Source organism: Candoia aspera, chromosome 7, assembly GCF_035149785.1.
Source record: "Candoia aspera isolate rCanAsp1 chromosome 7, rCanAsp1.hap2, whole genome shotgun sequence".
NCBI classification, from domain to species: Eukaryota; Metazoa; Chordata; class Lepidosauria; order Squamata; family Boidae; genus Candoia; species Candoia aspera.
In genome coordinates this window covers 34,185,216-34,204,959 of record NC_086159.1, presented here as the reverse complement: position 1 = coordinate 34,204,959, position 19,744 = coordinate 34,185,216, and the positions used below count along the sequence as shown (strand labels likewise).

General features: G+C 35.2%; 1 protein-coding gene across 1 annotated transcript in view; it reads left to right on the top strand.

The window, feature by feature from the left end:
• The window catches only part of ANO4 (anoctamin 4), a 97,091-nt gene that overhangs the window by 52,019 nt on the left and 25,328 nt on the right, over positions 1 to 19,744 (top strand). Inside the window, exons 9-18 of the mRNA XM_063308111.1 lie at positions 312 to 412; positions 4,593 to 4,637; positions 7,595 to 7,726; positions 9,114 to 9,220; positions 9,597 to 9,652; positions 10,999 to 11,120; positions 13,889 to 14,023; positions 15,647 to 15,743; positions 16,798 to 16,858; positions 18,358 to 18,440. Coding sequence (XP_063164181.1) covers positions 312 to 412; positions 4,593 to 4,637; positions 7,595 to 7,726; positions 9,114 to 9,220; positions 9,597 to 9,652; positions 10,999 to 11,120; positions 13,889 to 14,023; positions 15,647 to 15,743; positions 16,798 to 16,858; positions 18,358 to 18,440 — 939 coding nt within the window. The remainder of the gene's footprint in view (positions 1 to 311; positions 413 to 4,592; positions 4,638 to 7,594; positions 7,727 to 9,113; positions 9,221 to 9,596; positions 9,653 to 10,998; positions 11,121 to 13,888; positions 14,024 to 15,646; positions 15,744 to 16,797; positions 16,859 to 18,357; positions 18,441 to 19,744) is intronic.

Sequence of the window (19,744 nt, the reverse complement as noted above, 5' to 3'; positions counted from 1 at the left end):
TCCCACAAACACAATAGAGATGTGTTTACTCAAGAGACCCCCTTATGCTTAGGAGAAATGCTGAGTTGACCCCTGATAATTCCACCACCTTGTTCACCAATGCTTTGTAATAATTTAACCAATTACTAACAGCTAAAATAGTATTACCCAAGAGAAAGAAGCATCAGCAGGATTGGGAGATTTCCAAGGTTTGCAGAGGTTTAAAACAAAACTTGAAAAATCTCTTTAATTTAGGAATGATAAAGTAACATGCATTTTGTTCTATACTGATGTATTCAGGAGATATTCTTTATCTAACTTTTCTGTTGCAGTCATCTATATCAAACAGTGATATAATCTTTGTGAAGTTGCATGCACCTTGGGAAGTACTGGGAAAATTTGCGGAACTTATGAATGTAAGAATGCCTTTCAGGTAGGTTTAATTACGTTCTGGGAGAATTCATGAACATGAAGTTGAAGTGATTATGATTCAGTTGAAGTAATTAAATGGACGTTTCTTTGCAATCAGTGAAAGGTAACGAACATCCAAGGATGTATGGCAGCACAGAAATTGTCTGTCTGTGAGATGCATCTGGCATATTTAGAGCTTATGACCAGCCATGATGTATGTTGCATCACTAGAAACAAACGTTTAAACATTCAGATTAAATAAATTAAATATTTATGTTATTTTTAAGAAGAATTGTTAAAATGTTGTGTATTAATAATAACCAAATTAATTCAACATGTCATTATGACAATTTGGGTATATTTAACTATTTTTAATTTTTTCTAAAATCAAATATATTACAAGAATATATTTGTAACTCTTAAGATAGTTTGCTACTTCATGTTGTTAGAGAAATGTGGTATTCTAAGATACTTTTGTTTAACATACAGCTGGCTAACAGCAACATAATAACTTAGTTCATCTATCACCTCTATAGATTTATATCAGTGTTCTAAAAGAAATAAGATTAATCCAACTTTCAGAAAGGATACACTACACTAAACAAAAATTAAATTTGCACTATGCAAAGTTTCCTGATCTAATTAGGTTCTAAATAGCTATTAATATGCAGAGCTAATTGCAAAAAAGTTACTTTTAAAGTTTTAATTCTCTTCTGTAAACATATGAAGTTGGAATTAAAACTGTAATGGTTTCAGTATTGACTGGATTTTAATTATAAGGCACAAACTTAAATCTAAAAAGCAAAACTAGAATTCTAAAGAATTAAAATTATAGCTCAAACTCAAACTGTAATATGATTGTAAGATCAGTTTAATTTATTTAGATGAATGCACCCTACTGCTGCTTTGTCTTTTCAGATTGTGCATTATAAATTACACATTTTGATGCTCCACACATAGTCTGTGCTATGAAAAATGAAGGCTTTTTTGTTGAACAACCCTTAAATAATTTTGACTCAATATTTTGTATTTTTACTGCAAACTTCCCTGAACAAAGGTGATCAGGTGCTTTGTTTTCAAGGAGCATTGTATCGTAGAAGATACATGAAGGATCATAGCACAGAGAGATGCAGAATAAAAAAATTCGCACATGCTGAAAAATATCACATCATATAATGGAATAACATTAATAGATTTTATTATTCATAGTGTAAAGACTATTCAGGTTTGGATAATAAAGTGTATGTGTATAAGTCTAATGACTATGTCTTGCAAATTAAATAAACAATTGTTTATTTATTAAAAGCATACATCAGCCTGAATCTGACCAAAGTGCATTGTGACTAGTATTCTGTTTCCAACAATCTTTAGTAAAAGGAAAAATTTACATGATTGGAAGAGAAACCAGACTTTGGGGATATTTATGAAAAGAATATGAAGGTGATATCCATCTGCTAGTGCTTTCTCTTCTCTGGGTTTTGATACCTAGAATTATACTTGGGAATTCAGTTGCAGAATGATGGTACACATATTCATGAATATGGGCATAAGTGGTGCCTGTAGGACAGTACTTATACCAACTTCCCCAAATGATAAGCTTTTTATGTTGGAACACTAGATTAGAAAAGCCAAGTAATGTGTGGAAATTGAGCCGGCCCAATGAATATGAGGCCTCTCTGCTCAATCTTGCCTTCCAATTGGTTTATTTCCATACTTGTCCTGCATAGGACTTACTCTAGTAGCTATCATCTCCTATTATATTAGTGAATTTCATAAACGAATTGTGCATTTTTTCCTTTTCATTGGCAAGTCTGACATCCAAAAAGGAAAAAATCTCTGCTTCTAATAACCAAACTGGATTTCTCAGCCAAGTTAAGCATGTAATGTTCTTACAGACTTCAAAATACAATGATCTTTAGATAAAGCCCTATGACAATTTTCTTTCAATTTGCTTAATAATACTTCTTTCCTTAAAGCAGTGAGGTAATTTTTTTAAGCTTAAGCTATATTATTCTTAATATAGTGGGAGTGTTATCAATTTTATAGTTCTGTTTTTATTTTAAATCAAATCTTAGTTGAGCAGACTTCCATATAACCTGTGCAACAGGAACAGAGAGGTTATTTCACTGTGTTCTTTGAGTAGCTTTCTTCAGTCTAGCTGCGCAGGCTAGCTGTGTTGGACTATGGCTACCCATAACCATGTAATGTAAGATAATGATAGCTTTAATCTCAATACACCTAGAAAAGATTTCTAATTTCAGTTGTTTTGGGGCATGTCCATACCGCAGCCTTAGGCTACTCCTGTCCTGCTCTCATGCCAGCTTGACTCTAGATCAGCTTATGAATATCCTGGTCAAGCTGAGGCCCTTTGACATGCAAGGTACTTTGTCTGGACTGCAGGCTTCCATTGGACAACTGCTATGCTTTTGAGCCCTCCTCTGTACCAGAAAAGCAATTCCCAATCATCTTCCATACTTAGAAAGCTAAACTGAATATATATACACCCATTCCTCATTTAGTGACTGCATTCTCTGCCAGCGGCTAGGTCACTGAGCAAAATAATCACTAAGTGAACCCATAACAGAGAGAGAGAGAGAGAGAGAGAGAGAGAGAGAGATGCTGCAAAGATCACTGGTCTCTGCTGTCTCATTCAGATAAAGTTCTCTTGTACAGCTTCACCAGTGTTACTCTCACTCCAGCATGTGTTGTTGTCAGGTGCATGAAATTTGGTCATAAATGTGTGCATTGGTTGGAAAATGAATTTTTTATTACCATTTATTACCATCATATTTGCGAATGATCTCTTGAGTAAGGTAGTCATTTAGGGAGGAGTAGCTGTGTGTATACAGTGTATATACACGCAGACGTATAGATACAACAACCAACACTGAAATAAAAAATTCTATATTGCCACACTGTAGGTCTCTAACTCCACTAGTTACAGAACTATTACTAGTGATATTGCAAGTGATTACAACACTTACACAACATATATGAGCTATAGATGGTTGCTGGTTCATAGCCTTGCAGAAATGTTTGTCTAATGACTATTCTTCTTTTCCTGAGTGATTATTCCACTGGACATTTTTTGTTTGTTTGTTTGTTTTTATAAGCCTATCAGTGCACTGTTTCATCATCTTTCAGCTATAACTCCAGAATGCCTCCAAGGCAACAAACACCGACCCACTTGAGGTGGTGATTCTGTCTCTGCAAGTGAAATGTTGGCCTAGAATAAATTAAAGTGCAGTGGGCAAACCAGAAAAGCAATGTCTGAGTTGAGAGAATCAGGCAACAGGACTTTGAAAGGGGAGCAGGAAGACATGCCCAGAGGTTGCACTGCGGTGGGCGGGGGGTGAGTGCAAAGCAATGTCCTCTCTTCCTGCCCTCCACACGGTTGCTAGCCATATGGTCACTGGGCAAGGTGGCAGTGTAAATAAGCCCCTCCTACATTGATATTTTCCCTTGATTAAGCAACGGACCTTCAGCCCATAATGCTGAAAAATGTGCACATAATACTAATCTGAATTAGTAGCACTGTCCCATCAACCTCTTATGTCACATTGTTAATGGAGGATGCAAAAGCAGTTCTAGCCAATGTAGTCTCACACTCACATCACAGATATAAGAACTGTAAAAACTGTTAGGGAAAACACCTACTAAATGCCTCAGTTTCACTACTATTGTGCATGAACATAACCTCTTGAAAACTGCATCACTAGCACCAGCATCACCTGTACATGTACTGCATGTATAATTATAACAATCTCTTAGTGCTAAGGATTTTCCCAGTGGCATTTTCTTTTATATTCTCATATTTAAAGCATTTTATTACGAATATAAAAACTTAGCATTTTATTTAGTTTCAGGTTCCAAGATTCATTGAACAAAAAATGCTTCAAGGTGCATGACTTAATTGGAAAAAAGGAAAGTAATGAGCATACATGCATCCATACACATAAACACACATATACATACACACACACACACACACACACACACACAGAGGACACATATTAAATTTTCCCAAGACCTGACACTATTCAAGGATATTTTTGGTGGTTCTGGCTGTTAATCTCTTTTTAGTTTCTTCTTCCACCTCTTACAGGATTCTATCTTCAATCTCCTTTCCTTCCTTGCTAGTTCATACTGTAACTGACGATGGGTTTTCTTCTCGACTGGCTTCATTTTTGCTGTTCTTCCAGGAGAAAAATCTATTACCTGCATCGCCGCTACAAGATCCTGAACAGGTTAGTTTTATTTTGTTTATTGTTTATTTGTTTGGAAATTTAATTTTAACCACAAGTTAAATCACAGAAGAAAAATCTAAACTATCTGCTATTGTTTCTACAAAAGCAGTAATTACAAAGTTAATTTTTAACTGATCTCTTCCAGTCATTATCAAACATGATGATAATATTTGTATACCACTTAATTAACCTAAAGGTCTGTAACATGTCTATGAAAGCTTCCCAGCTGCTGTGTAATCCCAGGTAAGGGGTGGTTTTTTTAAGAAGTTACAGGAAGGGACTCTGTTCATGCTCCTGAATGCATTAAAATCAAATCCAAAGTACCTGCACCATCCTAATGACAATTCCCTTGGTTGTACTCCTTTGAAGACAAATGGGATATGATATAATTCATGAAATAATAATAATTATTATTATTAGTAGTAGTAGTAGTAGTAGTAAATTGGGTCTCTATAGAGACCAAAGCCTAGGTTGTTTATTGATTGATTGATTGATTATGTGTCATCAAGTCAGTGTCAACTGTTAGCAACTATATAGACAATTTTCTCCATGACGATCTGTCCCTAACCTGGTCTTTCAGGTCTTCCAATCATGCACTCATCACCACTGTAACTGAGTCCATCCACCTTGCTGCTGGTTGTCCTCTTCTTCTCTTTCCTTCATCCTTCCCCAACATTACAGCCTTCTACAGAAAGCTAGGTCTCCACATAAGGTATTCAGAGTAGGATAATTTGAGCTTGGTCATTTGTGCTTCTAGTGAGAACTCTGGTTGATTTGTTTGATAATCCATTTGTTTGTGTTCTTGGCTGTCCATGGTATTCTCAAGTCTTCTCCAACACCAAAGTTCAAAAGAGTCAATTCTCTTCCTGTCCTGCTTCTTCAAAGTCCAATTTTTGCTTCCATGGAGTGTCACAGGGAATACAATTGCTTGTGCTATTCGGATCTTTGTAGGTAGAGGGTAGTTTTAGGGGTTATTAATTTTTTTCTTCCAGCTGATTTCTAAGATAAAATGGAGTTCTTGCATCTGCTTTTCACTTTTAGAGAAAAGCTCCCATTGTGCATCTTAAATTGGTTATTTTGTTCCTTCCCCTAAGAAGCCAACGTTTGATTATTAAAAACATAGTAGATAAAAGCAGTAGGAAATTTTGAAATAAACAAACAAACAAAAAAAGGACATAGGAATACTTCTGGTAAATGAAATTAAATACCAAATATCCTGTTAAAAAACCTCAGAGATTCACTGAACATGTGATCAGCACAAAGACGATACAGACTTATTTGGAAAGTAAATTATAAAGTAAATTTATTTCACAAAGTATTCACCAAGGAATAATGTAAAATATCCTACAAAAACAATGAATAAATTATTAATATAGATAGCACATGTCACCTTTCACTCTTTAGGTCATGGTAATTTGCTTCCTGTCATAATTAAGTACAATGTAACACAAGAGAACAAATATCAACAGTGGTTATTAGTTTACGTTGCATGTATATCTTATTTGCACAGACTGGACAATACAATATACAGTGACTAACTAGTCTCCTGATTGCTGCTTTGCTTTAATTGAAAAGCTAGCTCAGAGTCTTGGGATTGGGAATGGAAGACCAGTGTGCATGACACCTTCTGAGAGTTCATATGTTCTGCAGCATACTCAAATAAGAGTTAAGTCTCTGAAATAAAATAAATAAAACTCAGCTCTCGATGTCTTCCTTGATACTTTCATGTCATTTTCTTGGTAATGATTTGGCATTGTTTTCTTCCACAATATTTTTTGCTTCTCAGACTAGCCTACAATTCCCAGTTTTCTAGGAGTTTCCTATCCTAGTACTAAGCAGATATTACCCCGCTTAATCATAATCACCTAGCTGGGCCAAAACAAGTACTACTGAAAGAAACTAAGAGAGCAATGATTTTTAAAAGCACTCTCTGTGATACATGAGTAGGTAGAAAATGGAAGCAAAATCATTTCCCTAAAGTTCTGTTGCCAGAGCTTTCCACATTGGCTCTAGGAAGTCTTTTATTTAGTGTGGTTTTTCACTTAAGATTAATATTTTAATCACAGAGTTAAACCTTTTGAAAATGAAATTGCTAATAAATGGGCTATTTTGAAATTTTGTACTAAAACTTAATGGAGAAAGCATTCTGAGATTGTTGCCATAGCATCTTTTCTTACTTGCTACAATCTTTAAAGCTCTGATTAGCCCTTTGAACTGAAGATCTGTGAGACTTTTAAAAGGAAGAGAAGTGTACATGCTTTATTCCTTTCCTTTTCCTTCTCAAAATATTTGGCAAAGCAAAGATGTGGTTATGAGAGATGGGTCTGAAGAATCCCCCGTTGCTATCTATTGTGAAAAAGCCAGTTTGACAGTAACTTCATAAAAAAAAAAATCCCTTCTCGCCTCTATGGGTGCTACATGCTTCCTTAATCTCAAGTCCTCTACCAGAGGCCTGGGAGCTTGAGGATTCTGCACAGTATCTTAGCTGTTCCTAGCACTGCACTCTTCTGGACTGAGAGATGTTGTTCCTGGGATCTATTGGAGTCATACTTAGAGCCTAGGAGTCACAGCCCTGAGTGCTCCTACCACCACTGGGACCACTTTGGCCTTCACTTTCCACATCCTCTCTAGTTCCTTCAGGCCCTGATACTTCTCCAGCTTCTGGAGATGTGGTTATGAGAGATGGGTCTGAAGAATCCCCCATGCTATTGTGAAATAAGCTAGTTTGAGAGTAACTTCATACATACACACACACATACACACACACACAGAACTGTAGCCTGTTTAGTCATGGCAAAGTTAATTTCCCATGGTTAATTGTGATTAATGTCTGGAAAATTATTGCATTTAGTATCTCCTCTATCCATAAAAAATGTTCAGTTATGTATAGAAAATGCTTATTTCCATGTAAATGTATTGATACCTTTATGTTTGGTCTTCCCTTTCATCTCCTACAGAATTGAGAAGCAATTAAGCAGGTTTCGAGGATGGTTACCTAGAAAGCCAATGAGTCTGGACAAGGAAAGGCTGCCAGATTTGGAAGAAAATGACTGCTACACTGCTCCATTCAGTCAACAAAGGATTCATCAGTGAGTGTTATAAACAAGGCAAATGTGAAAAGGGAAAATATTTTTATTTATATTCAAGTGAAACATGGGATATAGTACTGTACTGCTTGAAAATTTTTCAAACTCTGTATTTTGAGTCCTCCTGATCATATACTAAAAAAAATCCCACTTATTCTTTGCCATTTAAGTATTTTCTGGGTACGCAATGGCTAAATAAAAAAATAGTAGGCTAATATGTATTTAGTTCTATTTGTTTCATTTAACTTTCATCCAACTTTTCTGTATAAAATATTGCATATCCTATGAAGCATATAATATAACATTAATACAACATCAATTATGAAGTAAAAAATAAAATATCAGAATAAAAAAGCTGATATAGCTGATCTACTTAAATGCTTACAATGTTCTGCATATAGTTCATAATCCAAATCTGCATTTTTCAAAGTATCTGTTATATAAATATCTAACAGCAATAACAAATGCATTTATGGACTTCCATTAAACCCGTAAAAGGAATAAATAGCTTGCTGACAGAAAGAAGTCCTTAGCTGATCAAGACATGTATCTTTCTCCATTTTATAGAATCTACTAGAAAGTAGATAGCCAGAAAAGGGAAAAATTAATGTTTGAATTAATTGTAGCAAATAAATAAGAAACACGTCCAAAAAGTGAATAGAATGAAGCCCTGTAATCCCAAGTTGCATTATCCAGTTTGTCTCCCATAATTCTGTGTAGGAATTACTTGTCTTGTGCTAGGCACTTGAGATGTTTCCATATCTTCTAGATACATTTGGTTGTATACTAATTAGTGTTAGGGCTCATTGACTTTGAAATGCTTCAAATCCAAGTATTTTGGATTTGAAGGCAAAAAGGTGCTTCAGTGTGTGCAGGGACATGGATGTAGCATCTATCTGCAATTCCTTAAAGCAGCTACAGCTTTTCCTGTCTTTTGGAACACCTTTTTGCCTTTGTATTTTAAGCACTGCATGATTTGTCACATTTAGATCAGGAATCACATGATACTTCATCACTCAGGTTGGGTTGAATTATTGAATTAAGATTTAACGGCCAATCTGGTTAGCATAGAATTGGCAAGGGGAGTCATCTCATCTTTTGCTTCATCCCCAAATAAATTGGGATGGTTCTTACATCTTACAAAGAGCAAGAACATGACTGAAGCTGATTTAGTTGTAATCTGACTATACATCCTACAAGCTGTTATAAGCAACAGCTTTTATTTACAGTATCTTTAAAAATAATGCAGTTGATTACAGCTTTTACAGATGATTCATTTATGTATACTTTTTACGTTCTACAGCTGGTATGTCAAAAATATTAATGAGATACTAAGTTTTTTATTGTCTGAAACAATAACTGCATTTCCTTGCTTGTATTTTCAAAATAGCTTTATCATTCACAACAAAGACACTTTTTTTAACAACGCTACAAGAAGTAGAATTGTTCATCATATTTTACAGAGGGTGAAATATGAAGAAGGAAAAAATAAAATTGGTAAGTGTGGGACTTCTGCAAATGTGACTCTATTTTAACCTTTCCTACTATGTAGAATAGAGTTAAGAGATGCTGCGGTACTATTATTTCTTGATAAGATTATTAGCTACCAAAAATGTTCCTTCCTCTTGTACCTTTAAATTCAATAAAATGCTTTAAAAAATACTAAAATGTGTGTGTGCCATTTGTAAGTTATATTTTATCATACTGACACTTTAAAAAAAATAGTCTTACTGTCCACTCTTTGAATACACAGTCTTAGTATATTGAGTGATTGATTTGATTTAGGCATGTGTGACTCTAGATTGACTGTGGGTGGACTATGTTATATTCATTCCAGCCCTACCTGTTATATGTTAAATATTTCTATTTCTAGGTCTCAATCGATTGCTTACTAATGGCTCCTATGAAGCTGCATTTCCTCTTCATGAGGTATTTTTTCTATTTTATTTTTCTTAAGTCCAATTGCTTCCCACCATTATTGTCAGTCCATTAATTCTGATTTTCACTATATTAGTGGGGGGGGGGATCTCTCTCATAAGGGCAAATGAAACAAAATGCAATTTCAGTTTCTTTTCTAGAAATACTTGCCTTTGAAATTCGCAACAAATAATGACAAAAAAAACAAAAAGACAGTAATTTAAAGGTTTTAATATTCAAGAAAATATTTCTGAAGATGATGTTCATAAAAGGCAACTTACAGCTTTTTAAGTCAAAAACAATGAATGAAAGAATATAAATTCAGGACTATCGGTGGAAATTTCAGGGGAGTGGTGTTACTTGCTCCTTTTGTTCCCACAGGACCACAAACCTTTGTAATCAAACCATGCATTTACCCATATATATTCCTGTTGTGCTTTTTCTCATGATGAAATAAAAGATACTTGAATCAGGATAGCTTATTCTGATTCTTGCTTAACTGAAATTCCAGAAGAAATAACTCCAGCAAGTAAAAGATTTACTGTATATAGGCAGGTCAGGGTAACAGAGTAACAATGCAAAATCATAGCCACACTTAATCAATAATAACAATAACTCAATATACTACAATTCATAATCCTGTCACATTTTTGTCTAGGATAAGTGCACGTTTGCACATGCAAGACAGCTGTTCTGTATGCACATAGCTAAAATTCATTTTGTACAATTGCTAGACAAAATTACATGTTTTAAGAGAAATGGAACTTCAGAAGAAGGTTTTTACACCATCTATATAATAACTGTAGTACTTTCTCTTTTTGACTAACTTCTGTAGTATGTATAGCTTTGCTATGAAATATAAAATTTAGCCTTTCATTTTCAACATTGCATTTATCTTAACACTGAGTTAAGATATGGAGCTAAATAGGGGGGAAAAAACAAGCTGTATTCTTACAAAGGAAGCTGCAAAATTTATGTTTGCTTCTTTGAAATGTGGAGTCTGCTCAGATATGAGCTCCATTGTGTTCAATAAGATTTGTTCTCAGAAAATTGTATATAAGTTTGTAGCCTCTTTCTTAAGTTTCTGAGATAAAGTAGATCCCAAGTTAAGAATCATAATTTGAGTGATAACTGGTAACATCAGTGATAAATAATGCTTAAATCCATCTTCTTTACGAATGTAATGGTCTAAAATATCATTTTCCATAAGAACTCATGGGGCAGAAAACCACAGGCACCTACTTTATGAGTGCTGGGCCTCATGGGGTGCTTGATATAAATACCAACCTTTGGATCTTATACAGTAAAATGATATGGATATTTATTAACTAATTCTTCTTTCTTTATTTGTATTTTAGGGTAGTTACAAAAGTAAAAATTCCATAAGAACTCATGGGGCAGAAAACCACAGGCATCTACTTTATGAGTGCTGGGCCTCATGGGGAGCTTGGTATAAATACCAACCTTTGGATCTTATACGGTAAAATCTTTTAAAAATCAGTATGTATTGAGAATGTATAGGAAACCTAAAATACTGAAATATCTTTTGAGGTTTTATTTCAGTTGATTAGTTCATTGCCTCATTTGAGCTTTTGGTATTCACAATATGTATTTGAAACTCTCACGGACTCTTGTGAGTGTCAGGAGACTAATGTGCCCTATTACCTTTTCACTAACGATGTGATATAATATGATCATATTTAAACTGCATTGCTGGAGGACTGAAAAATATGTCCTGTTGCTGCTTTTTCTGGTAACAGAACTAAAGTCTTACATCTGCATATTGACATCATATCAGAAATGATATAACAGGTACTCCTTGCTTAACAACCACAATTGGGACCAGCATTTTGGTTGCTAAGCAAAGCAATCGTTAAGTGACTCTGACCTGACTTTATGACCTTTTTTGCAGCAGTTGTTAAGTGAATCACCACAGGCATTAAGCAAACCACATAGTTGTTAAGTGAATCATGTGGTTCCCCATTGATTTTGCTTGCCAGAAGCCAGCTGGGAAGGTCAAAAATGATCATGTGACCATGGGATGCTGTGATGATCATAAATTTGAACTGGTTGCCAATCACCCAAATCGTGATCACGTGACTGTGGGGACGCTGTGATGGTCAAAAGTATGAGGACTGGCCATAAATCAGTTTTTTCAGCACTGTTTTAAGTCCAAACTGTCACTGAACAAATTACGATCAGCATATTTTTTATAACTTTCCCTAGCTTCAGTTAAAGCTTTTTGAATCACAGGCCAAGTAGCGCTGATCTGATTAACCCACTCGTTCACAGAGCGGGCTTCAGGAGTCCCTTGCCTCTGAAATCGGCACGAATTCCTGGCCATTTACTACTTGGAAGGGGGAAAATCCCATGCTCTGAGGTCTACCCAGTCATCCTGTTGGTAATTAATGTAACATTATAAAAACTGTTCTAGGGTGGCAATTGTTCCGTCAATCCATCCATCTGGGGGTGGTGACTCAAACTCAGAGCCTGAGAGGTGCCAATTGACTTTAAAAATGACTTCCAGAACTTAGAAGTGAACTGGACACCAGAGTCGCTGATCACCCTATCAGGGACCCCATGTAATCATTAAATGTGCTGAATAAAGAGCTTGGCTAGCTGGCTAGCTGTGGGAATCGTGGCACATGGAATAAAATGAGCTTGCTCAGAGAATAAATCAGTAACAACCCAAATTACAGTTTTCTTTTTACTTTCAGGCAACTCTACCATAAAGTCCATAGCAATTTGTTTCCAAGGTTGAGTAGGGTTAGCTACTGGTTGAAGTAGACCTTAGCCTTTTTCCTCCTCCTCCTTTGCGATGGCACAACCAGGGCAACTAGCCACATAGTCCTTCACATCTTGTCTAAGGCTCAGCCACCAAAACTGCCTGCACAATAAATGCAAAGTCTTTACAAACCTGAAATGGCTGGCTGATTTAACATCATTAAAATTCTAAAATTTCTTTGCATAAAGCTTCTGGGACATAAAGTTTCCCTTCTACCCACCACAAACCATCAGGCTCAGTCAATGAACTTTTATTATTTTGCAGCCAGCAGTCAGTTTGCAATTCCTGCCTCAGCACTTGTTTCAAATCATCTGGGGCTTCCGCCTTCTCTAATTTTTTCTAACTGCATGTCACTACTGCCAACCCTAATTGTTGCTTGGGACCTAATGTATCCACCACCTCTTCTCTCTGGCTATTATGTTGTGGCAAATGAGATAAAACATTGACCAGGAAACTCTTTCCCCCAGGCAGGTACTTTAAAGTGAAATTGAAATAGCTGAAGAATTGAGCCCAACGAACCTGCTTAGTGTTTAATTTCCTTGGGGTTTTTAGAGCCTCTAAATTCTTATGATCGGTCCAAACCTCGAAAGGTTTCTGAGCTCCTTCCAGTAAATGCCTCCAAGTCAACAGCACCTACTGTACAGCAAAAGCCTCCTCCTCCCACACATGCCATCGGCACTCCATTTCAGTAAACTTGCGTGATAGGCAGATGGTTACAAATTGCCATTTTGACTTTTCTTCAGTAACATATCTCCTATCACTATATCTGAGGCATCTGCTTGAATGATTAGGGGTTCGGTGGGATCAGGGTGTTTCAGAATAGGTTCTGCAGTGAAAAGTAGTTTTAAATTGTCAAAAGCTGTCTGGCATTCTGCAGTCCAATTTAGCACTGCCTCAGGGTTCTTGGCTTTCTTCAACTCCCACTTTCCTTTCATTTTTAACAAATCCATGAGAGGGAGGGAAATTTGGGCAAAATTCAGGATGAACTGCAATATCATTTCTCTCGAAATTAATAGCAAACATCTTTAACAAGGTTGGATGAATGAAGAGGCAGAACTAATTATATATAAGGACTAGTCTGAATATTCTTTCACTAGTGATAATCAGTTTTTGAAACAAGTGGTAATGTGATATTCAGTATTGCTTACTTAGCTGCATTGATACATGCATCTGCACCAATAAAACAATATTCTTTTAAAAATAAGGATGAAAGGATGTGGATATGTGATCTTATTCATATATGGGAAGTTCACACATTTCTGAACCTTAAGGCATACTGTAAATTAAGGCTGGTATCATTTTGCTTTAGAAGCACTGAATCATTGGTATTTTTAATCACTGGGTTTCAAAATCTAACTGTAGTTTGGGATAGTCCAGGAAAATCATTTTATATTAAGAACTAATATTAAATTCTTTTTTTAAAAAAAATTAATAAAATTGTTTGCTTTTGTGTTTTTGAACAGACGGTATTTTGGTGAGAAAATTGGTTTATACTTCGCCTGGTTAGGCTGGTATACAGGAATGCTCTTTCCAGCTGCAATCATTGGACTGTTTGTCTTTTTATATGGAGTAGCCACGTTGAATTACTGCCAAGTCAGGTGAAGTCAAGCTGTTTCTTTTAACAAGAGAACATTATATATATTCCTGTGCTTATTGCCAAAATAATTGTATTAAATGCTACTTTTTATTTTTAAAAAATTACTATATCCTCTTAATCAGGTTATGTCTATTTTTTCTTATGATACAGAAGATGGTAGATAATATGTTTATGAATAGGCTAGAAGGGGATGGCACTGCTAAAGGGCTTGCCAATTCTACGAGATACACTGATTTCTTTCTATGATTTATCTTCCTATGATTTATTTTAATAATCTCTACTTACCTCTACTTCCTCTTTCTGACCTATTATATATTGCAGTTCTGCTCCTGCAATATGGAAAACTTCCACTTTTTTTTCCTGCTATACAAATGAATCCTAAATTATTTTTAATGGGCAATCATACAATATTTTGCATTTGCTGACAGACCTAGCATAGCTATTCCTATGTCAGAAAAAATCAATTATTTGTTTAACAGGCCTTATCCCAATCCAACACTGTAATCACTGCATCATTCTGCCACTCAAACACTGATTTATTGATTTAACTTCATGATGATAATCATAGATTCCATGTGTTCTTTTTCTACTGAAAAAAGAATTTAGATAGCTATTTCCTATTTTAATACATAACTTAATCTGATTAACAAAATTAATCAAAAAACTTTTTTCTCTCTGTTCAGTTTTCCTGTCTTACCCTCTGCCTGTCTCTTTATCCTACTACTATGTTCCCATGCCCTCTATCATTTTCTCACATGCTTTAATTGATTTAGGTTGCTCCTTTATCAGCCAAAGTGATTCCCATTATAAAATAGGGCAAATATTTTGTAGAATATTCTGTAAATGATAAATGGTTAATTCCTTAACAGTCAACAATCAAAATTCATTACACACAATGATTGATTCACTTGTTTCGTCATTCTGATTTATTTGTTCTGTATGCAATTTTCTTTGGTAAAATGAGGTGTTTTTTCCCCTGTTCTGCTGTGTAATAATGCTTATCTTTGTAACTATGGCCTCCTAGAGTCCCACTTGTATTAGGATGAAACACCAAAGGTTATTACACAGGCTAAAGTATTCTAAAAGTCCTAAATAATGAAACAGTTAACTATCCCAGGCAATTTAATTCAATAATTTCAATGAGAGAGACAAAGTAGAAGTCTAAAGAAGCGAAAGCAAAAATTTAACATCAGTGCTTCTTGTCACAGCAAAGAAGGCAGGAAGTTCAAAGATGCAGCAGGCACACATAACACAGAAAATCTCTCTCCCATTACTCCTGTCTGTAGCATAAGGAAATATCTCAGGGTTCTGCAAAAGAAATACATGTTTAGGAAAACTAATCAGTGAGGGGATAGTATCATCTAATGTGTAACATGTGCATAGATAGGAATTGGTATATAAATGTGGAGAAGATTATACACCTGTTGAATTTAATGTGCTGAACTATTGATTGATGCACCTTTAAATTAACTTTGAGCAAAAAAGAAAACATTTTATTGGTGCAGTTATTACAGAAAAAGCCACCTTTTCTTTCCTACTCCACTAGTGTCTAAATAATAGGAATATTTTGAAGTATATTAGTTAGAACGTGAGTTGGTAATCATTATCTCTTCTATTTTTTCAGTAAAGAAATCTGCCAGGCTACAGAGATTATTATGTGTCCAATTTGTGATAAATACTGTCCCTTCATGAGGTTGTCAGATAGCTGCATTTATGCCAAGGTAAAAATAAATACTGCTTTTCTTTTTTCCAGAAATAGTTTTTTTTAAAATATTCTAAATAATCTAAAAACATTGCTTGCATTTTTTTAAAAAATGGCAGGTATTTAAGCCTGTGCAGTTGAATGTAACACCTTCAAAGAGCTTGCTTCTTAAGGTGTTAAAGTATTAAGCATTCTTAAATAGTAAAAACAAAAAAAGGATTTGCTATGTATATGGTTAAATACAATGAGGAATAAGGAGAGGACAGCAAGCTATTAATGTCTGCAGGTCACCATAGTTTTATATTTGAAACTCTATATAAAATCATTACTATTTTATATTGCCTCTATTATTGAAGATAGTAAGCCTCTTGAGGCCTGTTGAGGGGAATAAGGGAGCTATTGGATTTATGTTTTTATTTGCAAGGTTTTGAAAGGCATCTGGCTGAGCAGGGACTAAGGGTTGTGCTGTACTTAAGAAATAATTTGGAAAAGATGTTTCACAGCTTGTGGGAGTTTGACTGCAACATTCTGCATTTTCCCCATGATCCTGGGAAAAGATACAGCTGCTTTAAAGAGTTTCAGACAAATATATTTGAGCCCCCGTGGGCTGTGAAGCACATTTTTTAAAACTGCACAGCCCTACTAAATAGCTCTTTGATTTAACCTTAGTAGCAAGACTCCTCTTCTGTTCCCATGAAACCCCACCTCGTAGAATCCAGTGAAAACATTTTAGAACTATGAAAAATTATATGACATAATTCCTTCTAATAAAAGCAACATTTAGCACTAAACTTCAGTAAAGTATTTTACTTACCATTCTTTGGAGAAGTTCTGTGGTGGAGGGTGTAGCTCAGTTACCGGTAGATACAAAACTTTCCCTAAGAAGTACTTGTGTTCTTAACATCAATGCTAAGGACCACTTGGACTTTAAACCACTCTACTTTCCTAAGTAGAGTAGATAGAAATAAATTGATATACAGTAGATAGGACTATGCTATGTTTACAAATCAGAAAACAAATAATTTGAATTAAGAAAAATTAAATGAATTTAAATTAAAAATATTTTTCTCCAGGTAACACATCTTTTTGACAATGGAGCAACTGTTTTTTTTGCTGTTTTCATGGCAGTATGGGGTAAGTGATGTTTGGGGAATAATGTCAATGTAATCGTCTTTAAAATAACTAAATGAAGAATCTGCTTAACTTCAGGAGACTTAGATCAATGATATGAAGATATTAGTAAATGATTTCATCCTTTTGTCATGTAAAAGAATCCCACTGAACACATTATGAATTTTAATTGCATAGCAGTACAATTTTCTAAAACAGATTAAAAGTAAAGTTGCCCTTGAATCAAGCTTGGCTCTTGGGATTATATGGACATTTCTGTGCAGCTTTCCAGGCTTCAGGATAGAAGTTATTCAACTATGGATTTTTTCTAGGATGTTTTTTCTACCCCTAGTCTAGTATACATTACAAATACAGGGTTGTTAATCAGGCCCAACTCTATTTATCTTCTGAGCCTAGTTAGGGTTAATTACATACCGCTTGTCATGAGTAAGGATGGTGAGCAGGGGGCTCCCATCCAGGCTGTAAAGCGCATGCGTAGCACTGAGGAATTAGGTAGCCATTCAAAGAGACACAGATCGGGCCCGCCTTAGCCTTTGGGGTTTATCTGTCTGGGTTTTTCCCACGCTTCTTCTGTTTGTTAGGATTTTCTGTTATGTAGCAGTAATAAAACACTAGAGACCTATTCCTTGTCTCAGCATGGTTCCTGGCTGTTAGGACATCGCTACTACTTTTGACAATATAGAGAAACCTTTGAGGAACAATTGCCTTAAGCACCAGCAAAATATATTGCAGGTATGATAATGAAGCATAGGGCTACTATGTAGCTGTCAGCCAATTCCATCAGTTCAGAGATTGTTTGGAAACTTATATTTGTATATACTTTTCCTCCACTCTTCCATCCTTTAAAAGTGAACACTACTGTTTTTATTTGCCCCTCACCTTTGCAAAGTAAGTAGGAATAGTATAGGGCAGCAAGATTTTAAAGTCTTATCTTACAATTTTTTTAAAGAATTCAAAACAACAGCATTTTCCCACAGGAAGGATTCATATACTTAATTCCAAACTCTTATTTCAAATTTATATGGACCCTTAGTCTGTTTGTAACTTTCTAAAATCAAAGTTTTAATCACCTTTTTGCTGTTTATTCCAGAAAAAAAAATTAAGTCCTTAAACTTGTATTTAAAACTTTGTTCACTAACGACTGAAAGAAACTCACCTGGTATTTTCAGACTTGTTGATCCAGAGGTTCCTAATAGGTGAAAAGCAGTTATCAAGAAATTTCCAAAAGTGATTAGAAAAGGAAGTATGCGAACCCAGTGTCCTTTCAAAGGTGCTGACCGCAGTTTGAGCAAGATGGTTATTCCCTCATCTCTGAGAGCTCTACGCTCGCTAGAGACCACCATTTTGTATTTGATTACACATTTTCTAATGTAGTGATCACATTAATTGGAGAAATTGATATGTACGTGTTCTGGTTGCAAAGAGGGAATACAGAGCTACCATACAAATTCTCATTCAATAATATGACCAGATATGTTTTTCCTTCTATTTTTCTGCTGAAGCCACTGTTTTTTTGGAATTTTGGAAAAGAAGACGAGCAGTAATTGCTTATGACTGGGACTTGATTGACTGGGAAGAAGAGGAGGTTTGTATTCATAACATGTCACAATTTTAACAGGTGTACTTAATAGATTCAGTCAGTTATATAAACAAAAATGACTGAAGATGGCTGTCTGCCATATAAAATTTAGAGTTTGTTTCCCTGCATTTCTTTGAGCTCTTCTAGTCTATGTCATTTTAGCTGAGTCACTGTCACAGCAGAAGACTGAAATCAGTTAAGCACTTCTGAAAATAAAATGATTGGCAGCTGTAAAAAAAAGAAAAAAAAAGACCAAGCAATGTTGAAGAATCTTATGCCCATTTCTTGCTGAAAGGGCAAATTCATATAACAGTTTGAACAACAATTATTCTAGAGCAAGTTTGGAGCTAGTCACAGGCCTTTCTCTTACCTCCTTTCATGATAGATTCAGCACTTTGATCCTAGTTTATTTAAACTAGATCTCCTTACTACATCCTAACTGGACTATCTGATTTAATGTCCTTTCCTAAAAATTACAATCTATTGTCCTAATTTGTAATTGGACATTAACTGGAGTTCCTCATTTTTTGAATGGAACAAGAACTCTGGTTAAATAGACTTAGCATTAAAGCAGCTGCCTTACAGAGGGATTGGGGGGTGGGGGGAGAGGCAAAAGAAAGAGGCAGGACCAGTACTCATTCTTTACTTGCTACATCATGATTTTGCAGATCAGAATCCTTATGTCATTTGGACTGCACCACTTCACAGTGGGAATACGCACAACTGACAGCTTTTCCATAGCAAATGTATGTGAACGCACATGCATACATGTGCTCACAATGTGCTTGCATGTGTTGGTAGGAGAAAAACCAAAACCTTCTGCCTGATGATGCACTTGAGGCATTCAAGCTATCATAGAATTTGATCTGTGGCAGCATGATGCACATGTTTGCTTCTGGATTAAAAATCCTTTGCTCAATAAATAAGAACTTTGCTCTCAGAAACAGAAAAGCAAAGTCTCTAACAAGCTATCTTCTTTTTCTCTGACTTATATGTAGAAATTAAGCATTTTTTTCAAGCTTGTATTAATTGCTAATATCTGTTCTCAATTCTCCTATTAGTCTTAGCATATTAACATTTTTGTTGATGTAATCTTTTGAATCTCCTTTTTATACATATTTAAATAGCACTGTTCACAAAAATGAATTGATTCAATAATATATTTGTGGCAAAACAAATTTTAGTTGCAAATATTAATATAACAGTGTAGTTTCTTTTACTGGCAGCAAACCAATCCAGATTTCTTCCAAGAAAATAAGGGCCTAACTACACAGCGAGTCAATTGCATGGTTTGTAGATACACGAAGGGT